At 28.1% G+C, this 12,896-nt stretch overlaps 1 protein-coding gene across 1 annotated transcript; it reads left to right on the top strand.

The window, feature by feature from the left end:
- Positions 1-5,530: 5,530 nt before the first annotated feature.
- LOC129746681 (fibrinogen-like protein A) lies at positions 5,531-9,333 on the top strand. The gene is made up of 3 exons (XM_055740530.1): positions 5,531-5,687; positions 7,556-8,425; positions 8,657-9,333. The coding sequence occupies exons 2-3, from the start codon at positions 7,671-7,673 to the stop codon at positions 8,814-8,816; spliced, it is 915 nt and encodes a 304-aa protein (XP_055596505.1). The 5' UTR covers positions 5,531-5,687; positions 7,556-7,670; the 3' UTR covers positions 8,817-9,333.
- The last annotated feature ends 3,563 nt before the right edge of the window (positions 9,334-12,896 follow it).

The following is a 12,896-nucleotide window of genomic DNA, read 5'->3' on the forward strand; positions in this document are numbered from 1 at the left end:
GACAAAAATGACAAAAATGACAAAAATGACAAAAATGACAAAAATGACAAAAATGACAAAAATGACAAAAATGACAAAAATGACAAAAATGACAAAAATGACAAAAATGACAAAAATGACAAAAATGACAAAAATGACAAAAATGACAAAAATGACAAAAATGACAAAAATGACAAAAATGACAAAAAATGACAAAAATGACAAAAATGACAAAAATGACAAAAATGACAAAAATGACAAAAATGACAAAAATGACAAAAATGACAAAAATGACAAAAATGACAAAAATGACAAAAATGACAAAAATGACAAAAATGACAAAAATGACAAAAATGACAAAAATGACAAAAATGACAAAAATGACAAAAATGACAAAAATGACAAAAATGACAAAAATGACAAAAATGACAAAAATGACAAAAATGACAAAAATGACAAAAATGACAAAAATGACAAAAATGACAAAAATGACAAAAATGACAAAAATGACAAAAATGACAAAAATGACAAAAATGACAAAAATGACAAAAATGACAAAATTACAAAAATGACAAAATGACAAAAATGACAAAAATGACAAAAATGACAAAAATGACAAAAATGACAAAAATGACAAAAATGACAAAAATGACAAAAATGACAAAAATGACAAAAATGACAAAAATGACAAAAATGACAAAAATGACAAAAATGACAAAAATGACAAAAATGACAAAAATGACAAAAATGACAAAAATGACAAAAATGACAAAAATGACAAAAATGACAAAAATGACAAAAATGACAAAAATGACAAAAATGACAAAAATGACAAAAATGACAAAAATGACAAAAATGACAAAAATGACAAAAATGACAAAAATGACAAAAATGACAAAAATGACAAAAATGACAAAAATGACAAAAATGACAAAAATGACAAAAATGACAAAAATGACAAAAATGACAAAAATGACAAAAATGACAAAAATGACAAAAATGACAAAAATGACAAAAATGACAAAAATGACAAAAATGACAAAAATGACAAAAATGACAAAAATGACAAAAATGACAAAAATGACAAAAATGACAAAAATGACAAAAATGACAAAAATGACAAAAATGACAAAAATGACAAAAATGACAAAAATGACAAAAATGACAAAAATGACAAAAATGACAAAAATGACAAAAATGACAAAAATGACAAAAATGACAAAAATGACAAAAATGACAAAAATGACAAAAATGACAAAAATGACAAAAATGACAAAAATGACAAAAATGACAAAAATGACAAAATGACAAAAATGACAAAAATGACAAAAATGACAAAAATGACAAAAATGACAAAAATGACAAAAATGACAAAAATGACAAAAATGACAAAAATGACAAAAATGACAAAAATGACAAAAATGACAAAAATGACAAAAATGACAAAAATGACAAAAATGACAAAAATGACAAAAATGACAAAAATGACAAAAATGACAAAAATGACAAAAATGACAAAAATGACAAAAATGACAAAAATGACAAAAATGACAAAAATGACAAAAATGACAAAAATGACAAAAATGACAAAAATGACAAAAATGACAAAAATGACAAAAATGACAAAAATGACAAAAATGACAAAAATGACAAAAATGACAAAAATGACAAAAATGACAAAAATGACAAAAATGACAAAAATGACAAAAATGACAAAAATGACAAAAATGACAAAAATGACAAAAATGACAAAAATGACAAAAATGACAAAAATGACAAAAATGACAAAAATGACAAAAATGACAAAAATGACAAAAATGACAAAAATGACAAAAATGACAAAAATGACAAAAATGACAAAAATGACAAAAATGACAAAAATGACAAAAATGACAAAAATGACAAAAAATGACAAAAATGACAAAAATGACAAAAATGACAAAAATGACAAAAATGACAAAAATGACAAAAATGACAAAAATGACAAAAATGACAAAAATGACAAAAATGACAAAAATGACAAAAATGACAAAAATGACAAAAATGACAAAAATGACAAAAATGACAAAAATGACAAAAATGACAAAAATGACAAAAATGACAAAAATGACAAAAATGACAAAAATGACAAAATGACAAAAATGACAAAAATGACAAAAATTACAAAAATTACAAAAATGACAAAAATGACAAAAATGACAAAAATGACAAAAATGACAAAAATGACAAAAATGACAAAAATGACAAAAATGACAAAAATGACAAAAATGACAAAAATGACAAAAATGACAAAAATGACAAAAATGACAAAAATGACAAAAATGACAAAAATGACAAAAATGACAAAAATGACAAAAATGACAAAAATGACAAAATGACAAAAATGACAAAAATGACAAAAATGACAAAAATGACAAAAATGACAAAAATGACAAAAATGACAAAAATGACAAAATGACAAAAATGACAAAAATGACAAAAATGACAAAAATGACAAAAATGACAAAAATGACAAAAATGACAAAAATGACAAAAATGACAAAAATGACAAAATGACAAAAATGACAAAAATGACAAAAATGACAAAAATGACAAAAATGACAAAAATGACAAAAATGACAAAAATGACAAAAATGACAAAAATGACAAAAATGACAAAAATGACAAAAATGACAAAAATGACAAAAATGACAAAAATGACAAAAATGACAAAAATGACAAAAATGACAAAAATGACAAAAATGACAAAAATGACAAAAATGACAAAAATGACAAAAATGACAAAAATGACAAAAATGACAAAAATGACAAAAATGACAAAAAAAAATGACAAAAATGACAAAAATGACAAAAATGACAAAAATGACAAAAATGACAAAAATGACAAAAATGACAAAAATGACAAAAATGACAAAAATGACAAAAATGACAAAAATGACAAAAATGACAAAAATGACAAAAATGACAAAAATGACAAAAATGACAAAAATGACAAAAATGACAAAAATGACAAAAATGACAAAAATGACAAAAATGACAAAAATGACAAAAATGACAAAAATGACAAAAATGACAAAAATGACAAAAATGACAAAAATGACAAAAATGACAAAAATGACAAAAATGACAAAAATGACAAAAATGACAAAAATGACAAAAATGACAAAAATGACAAAAATGACAAAAATGACAAAAATGACAAAAATGACAAAAATGACAAAAATGACAAAAATGACAAAAATGACAAAAATGACAAAAATGACAAAAATGACAAAAATGACAAAAAGACAAAAATGACAAAAATGACAAAAATGACAAAAATGACAAAAATGACAAAAATGACAAAAATGACAAAATGACAAAAATGACAAAAATGACAAAAATGACAAAAATGACAAAAATGACAAAAATGACAAAAATGACAAAAATGACAAAAATGACAAAATGACAAAAATGACAAAAATGACAAAAATGACAAAAATGACAAAAGTGACAAAAATGACAAAAATGACAAAAATGACAAAAATGACAAAAATGACAAAAATGACAAAAATGACAAAAATGACAAAAATGACAAAAATGACAAAAATGACAAAAATGACAAAAATGACAAAAATGACAAAAATGACAAAAATGACAAAAATGACAAAAATGCCAAAAATGCCAAAAATGAAAAAAATGACAAAAATGACAAAAATGACAAAAATGACAAAAATGACAAAAATGACAAAAATGACAAAAATTACAAAAAATTACAAAAATGACAAAAATGACAAAAATGACAAAAATGACAAAAATGACAAAAATGACAAAAATGACAAAAATGACAAAAATGACAAAAATGACAAAAATGACAAAAATGACAAAAATGACAAAAATGACAAAAATGACAAAAATGACAAAAATGACAAAAATGACAAAAATGACAAAAATGACAAAAATGACAAAAATGACAAAAATGACAAAAATGACAAAAATGACAAAAATGACAAAAATGACAAAAATGACAAAAATGACAAAAATGACAAAAATGACAAAAATGACAAAAATGACAAAAATGACAAAAATGACAAAAATGACAAAAATGACAAAAATGACAAAAATGACAAAAATGACAAAAATGACAAAAATGACAAAAATGACAAAAATGACAAAAATGACAAAAATGACAAAAATGACAAAAATGACAAAAATGACAAAAATGACAAAAATGACAAAAATGACAAAAATGACAAAAATGACAAAAATGACAAAAATGACAAAAATGACAAAAATGACAAAAATGACAAAAATGACAAAAATGACAAAAATGACAAAAATGACAAAAATGACAAAAATGACAAAAATGACAAAAATGACAAAAATGACAAAAATGACAAAAATGACAAAAATGACAAAAATGACAAAAATGACAAAAATGACAAAAATGACAAAAATGACAAATATGACAATAATGACAAAAATGACAAAAATGACAAAAATGACAAAAATGACAAAAATGACAAAAATGACAAAAATGACAAAAATGACAAAAATGACAAAAATGACAAAAATGACAAAAATGACAAAAATGACAAAAATGACAAATATGACAATAATGACAAAAATGACAAAAATGACAAAAATGACAAAAATGACAAAAATGACAAAAATGACAAAAATGACAAAAATGACAAAAATGACAAAAATGACAAAAAGGACAAAAATGACAAAAATGACAAAAATGACAAAAATGACAAAAATGACAAAAATGACAAAAATGACAAAAAAGACAAAAATGACAAAAATGATAAAAATGACAAAAAAATGACAAAAAAATGACAAAAATGACAAAAATGACAAAAATGACAAAAATGACAAAAATGACAAAAATGACAAAAATGACAAAAATGACAAAAATGACAAAAATGACAAAAATAACAAAAATGGCAAAAATGACAAAAATGACAAAAAATGACAAAAATGACAAAAATGACAAAAATGACAAAAATGACAAAAATGACAAAAATGACAAAAATGACAAAAATGACAAAAATGACAAAAATGACAAAAATGACATAAATGACAAAAATGACAAAAATGACAAAAATGACAAAAATAACAAAATTGAAATAAGGCAACAATTGCGAAAACAAATTCTTTACACTTTGGATAAAAGAAGTTTTTTTTCAAACAAGTGTAATGATCGAGTTTGTTCAAATATTCCTTGAAAATAATAGTGCTTCATTTAATGCACGTTATTTTTTCTCCTTATCAGATCTGAAGACACATGAAAGTAATAACATCGATTTACAGTTTGATTATTTTTCAACATACAATAATAACAAGTAATCATCCTTCTTTGATCTGTAGTGGACTTTCCAGTGCATATTTTCATTGGGAATGGAAATCAATTAAATTTGTTGATAAGGAACGATCGTCTCAATTGCAGGAAGAATCTTTGGCAATGCGGGAAATCTTACAATTACGCAACTACTTCGTTCTAATCGTAACTGCTGCTGATCTATAAAAGAGAGCAAACGGTCAAGTTCCATTCCAGTGTCCAACTTCATTCAACAGCTCTCAGCGATGGCAAAACTTGCAGTGATTGTAGCATTTCTACTGATAGGAATCAATAAATTCCTGTCAATTGAGAAAAGATCCTCTGTAGCTGCTTCAGGTTTCGGCCATGAAATTTTGGCAGCCGTTTAGGATTCCCTTAATTTAAAGTAAGTTTCATTGATTTTATCATTATTATTTTTATTTAATTTTGTTAAATTTGTTGTATGCAAATTTTGTTCGAAAAAATAGGTGTACAGAATTCAAAGTTTTTGTATGGATCGATAGAGAAGCTTATTTTTCAAGAGGAATAGCCCCTAGCGTATTAGGTTGTCAATCGTGGTACTGCGTAGCACTGTGGGACATCAGACGGATAAAAATCGGAAAAGTGACTGTTACTATTTAAAAGATAAAAAAATTAAATTGTTTTTAGGAAATAGAGATCTTTCTCGATTTACTTTTGACCCCCTTTTGAGAATTTTATACAAAACATTAAACGTCTACTCCAATCATGATATCTGTAGGGGAGAATGAGGATACTTGATCCCTGGGGATACTTGATTCCTTAGCTATATCTCGAAACTGGAATGTCTTACAAAAATCAAATGTTCTAGAAAAATGTGCCAAAATGAGCAAAATAACAATGCTTGTAGTTTAAAAAATTTTAACAAAATAATTGTTTGAGTAATTGAACTTTGTTTGAAAAATTTCACAAAATGTAACTTGAAGATCTTTTTCCATCACTTTAAAATGTTCCTTACATGGGAAAATTATGAAAAAATATTTGTTCCAATGTATCAATCGTTCGAGCGTAAAATGAACTTCATAATGCCGTATTTTCAAAGCAATGGAAAACTCTCAACTTTTTTCAGAAAAAGTTTTCTAAAATGTTGATTATGGGTACAATTGATCCCCTAGAGTTGGGTACATTTGATCCCCCTTCTAAACGGCATATTCTTCTTCTGAATTGATCGTTATGATTGCTGATTACGAAATTACTAATATTTATCCAAAAACTAATATTTATCAAACAATTGTCTGAAGAAAAGAGCAAAAATAATTAATTTTCTCTTAATTATTAAAAATAGCGCCTTTAAGTATGTAATGTAATAATATTGATTAGCGTTGAGACAAAGTTATAGAATTTTCTTCTTATGTCTGCTATAAAATGTGAAATGAGAACAAACATGACCAAAATAGTCAATTAACATTCTATCTTGGGGCTTTGTTTGATTTTTATACAAGGATTAGGGCTTCCTGAATAAAAGATCAAGTCTCCTTCAATAGGGGATCAAGTCTCCCCTAACTTCAGAAAAATCGCAATTTTTTTACTCCCACGAAAATGCTTCTAGTTTTTCAACGGGTTCAAGTATCGTTCTACTTTTTGGAGCATGGAAACTTGAAGTTACAAGCTGTCAGAAAATGTCAAAGACGGCAAGTTGCTAAATTTTTCCAAAAATATGTGGTGAAAATAAGAAAAGGGGATCAAGTATCCCCACTCTCCCCTATATTTCAACGTAGTTGTCATACACGATAACACGATTTGAGATCACTGGGATTGTTCTCCCAGTGCATCCTCATTGGGTATGACTAAAAGAAACAAAAAAAAAAAAAACATTTTCACGTCTCCCATAACAAGACAGACAACTTTTCGCTGCTTTTCTGAGGAAAGCAGTGCTGAGTGTTTTTTGGTGATTTGGTGAGTTAATGCTGTGAGTGTAGATGATTTAGTGTTTTTAAAAAACCTGCCTTCCATTGGTAAAAAAATCTTGTTGAAATGATTGATTCCATGCAGGTTTCAGTGGTGGAATATTGTTAATTTTTATTTGCTATCTCTGTATGGTACAAAGCTTCACTCTACACTAGCGATTGCTAGTTCCACCAAAGATCGTCAATACACGAATTGCCTTATCGTGAATTTCAACAAATCTCATGCTGAAACCGTTGATTGAAATTTTTATATGTTGATCAGTCGGAATAAAATTTTGGAAACTTAAATCCGTTAATGTGATCTAACTACAATTTTTATTCTCTCTAGCTTGCACAAAGCCAACCAACTACTGGAAAAGCAGCAAAACGCGATACAAGCAATACATTCACAGCTCGCTAACATACGGGCAGAAATCCAAACGATCAAGAGAATCGAAGCCGGTATGAAGAAGGACCTCGATTCGCTACGCGCAGAGATTTCAAACAACGAAAACAAGCAACAGGAAAGGCTGGAAATGCAAAACCTCGAAACGAAAACCACCAATGAAGCGCTACGTGCTGAGCTTGCCGATATGAGAGAAATGATCCGTAACATCCAACAATCTCAGCTGAGAAACGACCCTCCAGCAATAAGAAGAACCTCGAGTACAACCCCTGGTCCATTTAAAAGCATAAACGGATTTCAACCGATAAACCAGGAACCGCTAACTTGTGCTGACGTGAACGGAAACAAATCTGGAGTCTATACCTTGTATCCTGGCGGAGGTTCTGCATTCGAAGCATTTTGTGATCGAGACTATGAGCAAGGTGGCTGGACCGTTATACAAAATCGCTTCGATGGCTCGGTGGATTTTGCTAGGAACTGGACCGATTATGAGCGAGGTTTTGGAGATTTACAAACAGAGTTTTGGCTTGGTCTCGATAAAATCCATCGATTGACCTCACACCAAGAGCACGAATTGCACGTCATGGTGGAAGCATTGGATGGAACCAAAGGAGTGGCAAAATATGACCTATTTAAGATTAATGGAGCTGACGATAGATATAGACTGACGGAATTGGGCCGATACAGTGGAAACGCAGGAGATTCGCTTTTTTCAGATCGGAACCAGATGTTTAGTACAGTGGACAACAATAACAGTGTCCGATGTCCAGTAAACGAAAATTCAGGATGGTGGTGGTACCATAATTGCTTGAGGTAATTAAGGTTAATGGATCAAATAAATTTGCTCAGAACTTTTTATTGTAAGGTCTCGTAAATAGAAAAAAAAACAACAAATCTTACTGCCAAAATAAGAGACAATTGATTTTGTCTGTTTCTTGATAATTTGCTTAGAATAACTACTGCAGATACGTTGATCGGTATTGGAAAATGAGTTCATTCCAACAGTCGAGTTTAGGCAATTGACCTTTGTTTATTTTTTTTTAGTGAAGGCAATCTCAACGGTATCTATAAAAGATCAAAATCAGCATGGGCTGCAATGACCTGGTTATCTTTGAAAAACAGTAGGGGCAACATGCAACGGTCCAGGATGATGATTCGAGCCACAGGAAAAGCCCGGGAAATCAAAGGCAGAATTTCGACATGACCAACTTTTTCTTCTGACGCTGAAAAGCTCTCCTTCCACTAGTCGAAGTTTTAATCAACTGATATGAATCTAGATATTTAGCAACCATGTTCTGTATGGCTGATAAGAGCATGAGTTGATCGGCTAACGATCGGAAATGTGATTCAAGATCGAATGAGCAAGAGGAAGTTTCGAAAGCTCCTGAAGTATTTTTAAGTGCATCTGGACATTAACAACAGCAAGGAACCAGAAACACTCTACAGGATAACATAAGTTTCAGGGGAAAAATCCTCTAAAAATAAGTTCTGGTGAATTCCTATACCATCGTTGAAGAGAGTAAATGGAAAAAAGTGACTTTCTGTGTTCAATATTCCACATATGAACCATCCGGAATTCATCAGTCCCACATAGGAGTAGTTATTTCTCCCCGTTTCTCTGTATGGAATATCATAGATCAGGGGTGTGATTTCAATATAGAACTGCTCCAATAAAATAAAAGATTATAAATGAAATATTTAAACATCGATCTTCTTGTTGAGATGTAAGTCTGCTATTATTTCAAACATGTGAAACACTTCTCTTACACACACTATAGGGAGGTCCAAAAATAGGGCTTAGTTTTCGAATCAAAAGTTTGGGGGCTAAAACGGTTCTTTGGTCTGCCAAAAGGTCCCATGCCCAATTTACGCTTATTTGGTTAACTCAAAGGGGTCGCTCGAAGTGGTTCAAGTTTATCTGGAAATTTAGGACCATCTGTTCTAGCTTGAAGCGATGCACACAGGGGTAAATGCACCTAATAAGCGATCAAAATTATTTGCGGACAAACGATAAACGGTAGACATTTTATGTCTTCACAACATTTTTTCATATTTTTTGATGATCTTTCAAATTTTGTCATTTTTGTCATTTTTGTCATTTTTGTCATTTCTGTCATTTTTGTCATTTTTGTCATTTTTGTCATTTTTGTCATTTTTGTCATTTTTGTCATTTTTGTAATTTTTGTAATTTTTGTCATTTTTGTCATTTTTGTCATTTTTGTCATTTTTGTCATTTTTATCATTTTTATCATTTTTTGTCATTTTGGTCATTTTTGTCATTTTTGTCATTTTTGTCATTTTTGTCATTTTTGTCATTTTTGTCATTTTTGTCATTTTTGTCATTTTTGTCATTTTTGTCATTTTTGTCATTTTTGTCATTTTTGTCATTTTTGTCATTTTTGTCATTTTTGTCATTTTTGTCATTTTTGTCATTTTTGTCATTTTTGTCATTTTTGTCATTTTTGTCATTTTTGTCATTTTTGTCATTTTTGTCATTTTTGTCATTTTTGTCATTTTTGTCATTTTTGTCATTTTTGTCATTTTTGTCATTTTTGTCATTTTTGTCATTTTTGTCATTTTTGTCATTTTTGTCATTTTTGTCATTTTTGTCATTTTTGTCATTTTTGTCATTTTGATCATTTTTGTCATTTTTGTCATTTTTGTCATTTTTGTCATTTTTGTCATTTTTGTCATTTTTGTCATTTTTGTCATTTTTGTCATTTTTGTCATTTTTGTTATTTTTGTCATTTTTGTCATTTTTTGTCATTTTGGTCATTTTGGTCATTTTGGTCATTTTTGTCATGTTTGTCATTTTTGTCATTTTTGTCATTTTTGTCATTTTTGTCATTTTTGTCATTTTTTGTCATTTTGGTCATTTTTGTCATTTTTGTCATCTTGGTCATTTTGGTCATTTTTGTCATTTTCGTCATTTTTGTCATTTTTGTCATGTTTGTCATTTTTGTCATTTTTGTCATTTTTGTCATTTTTGTCATTTTTGTCATTTTTGTCATTTTTGTAATTTTTGTCATTTTTGTCATTTTTGTCATTTTTGTCATATTTGTCATTTTTGTCATTTTTGTCATTTTTGTCATTTTTGTCATTTTTGTCATTTTTGTCATTTTTGTCATTTTTGTCATTTTTGTCATTTTTGTCATTTTTGTCATTTTTGTCATTTTTGTCATTTTTGTCATTTTTGTCATTTTTGTCATTTTTGTCATTTTTGTCATTTTTGTCATTTTTGTCATTTTTGTCATTTTTGTCATTTTTGTCATTTTTGTCATTTTTGTCATTTTTGTCATTTTTGTCATTTTTGTCATTTTTGTCATTTTTGTCATTTTTGTCATTTTTGTCATTTTTGTCATTTTTGTCATTTTTGTCATTTTTGTCATTTTTGTCATTTTTGTCATTTTTGTCATTTTTGTCATTTTTGTCATTTTTGTCATTTTTTTTGTTATTTTTGTCATTTTTGTCATTTTTGTCATTTTTGTCATTTTTGTCATTTTTGTCATTTTTGTCATTTTTGTCATTTTTGTCATTTTTGTCATTTTTGTCATTTTTGTCATTTTTGTCATTTTTGTCATTTTTGTCATTTTTGTCATTTTTGTCATTTTTGTCATTTTTGTCATTTTTGTCATTTTTGTCATTTTTGTAATTTTTGTCATTTTTGTAATTTTTGTCATTTTTGTCATTTTTGTCATTTTTGTCATTTTTGTCATTTTTGTCATTTTTGTCATTTTTGTCATTTTTGTCATTTTTGTCATTTTTGTCATTTTTGTCATTTTTGTCATTTTTGTCATTTTTGTCATTTTTGTCATTTTTGTCATTTTTGTCATTTTTGTCATTTTTGTCATTTTTGTCATTTTTGTCATTTTTGTCATTTTTGTCATTTTTGTCATTTTTGTCATTTTTGTCATTTTTGTCATTTTTGTCATTTTTGTCATTTTTGTCATTTTTGTCATTTTTGTCATTTTTGTCATTTTTGTCATTTTTGTCATTTTTGTCATTTTTGTCATTTTTGTCATTTTTGTCATTTTTGTCATTTTTGTCATTTTTGTCATTTTTGTCATTTTTGTCATTTTTGTCATTTTTGTCATTTTTGTCATTTTTGTCATTTTTGTCATTTTTGTCATTTTTGTCATTTTTGTCATTTTTGTCATTTTTGTCATTTTTGTCATTTTTGTCATTTTTGTCATTTTTGTCATTTTTGTCATTTTTGTCATTTTTGTCATTTTTGTCATTTTTGTCATTTTTGTCATTTTTGTCATTTTTGTCATTTTTGTTATTTTTGTCATTTTTGTCATTTTTGTCATTTTTGTAATTTTTTAAAATTTTGTTCCATTGTTGTCATCTTTATTGACGCTTATTCGTCACTTTTAACTCTGGATTTTTTTTCTCTTGACTTTTGAGTTTACTCTATTTGACATAATTGAAAAGTATTAGAGTATCTTAATTAAATAAAAAAAAAATCCCAGTACAGCACTAAACATTTTTTAAAACACCAATGAAATGTTTCATTGTATGTTCGAGTTGGAAGAAAGGGTTTTTTTTTTGTATAAGTTGATGTACAAAATACAACTTTGAGCGTTCCAATTTCCACCAATTGTAGAACCTTTGCCAAACGCACATATTTAGATAGTTTACGATATTGATTGTTTCGCTCCAAGGGGTAAACTGAGCCAAAAGGGGTGCTGGTGAAAAAAAGACAGAAACACATAAAAAAATCACGAATCATTCGCCACACAATGCCGGATTATGTCTCCATTGATGTTCGGGCTTCGGGGCACATAAAGATGGAGGAAATATTGATCTGCTGTATGGATTACAGCTTCAATGGTGTCTCTCTCTGTCTCAATTTTAAGGGGAATCCTATCCGAATCAAAACGCTCGAGCATAAAGTCAACTGTGAGAGAAGGGTCAATTTATTGCATATTGTTTTGTGGCTGTGGGATGAACATTGCCGGTCGCTTAAAACTTACGATATTGACCTTTGATTATTATGTGGATCGACGGTTTTTTTTTCTGCTTCTGAGGATTGTGAACTTACATTTTCATATGTAATCGGATTCCCGTGCTCGATTTGCATCGGGAAACAGTGTTCGTTGGTTTGGGATTATTTAAAAAAAATGTAAAAAGAAGCTTTTCCACCAGCTGTGCATCAAACCTACGTAACACACAACAGTTCGAATGCAATTTTATTACTTTTTATAGGATTGTGAAAGAAAGTTGATCAACAATCAATCAGAAATATGATGTAATATAGTGTCGGACAATAGAATAGGACCAC

Source organism: Uranotaenia lowii, chromosome 2, assembly GCF_029784155.1.
Source record: "Uranotaenia lowii strain MFRU-FL chromosome 2, ASM2978415v1, whole genome shotgun sequence".
NCBI lineage: Eukaryota > Metazoa > Arthropoda > Insecta > Diptera > Culicidae > Uranotaenia > Uranotaenia lowii.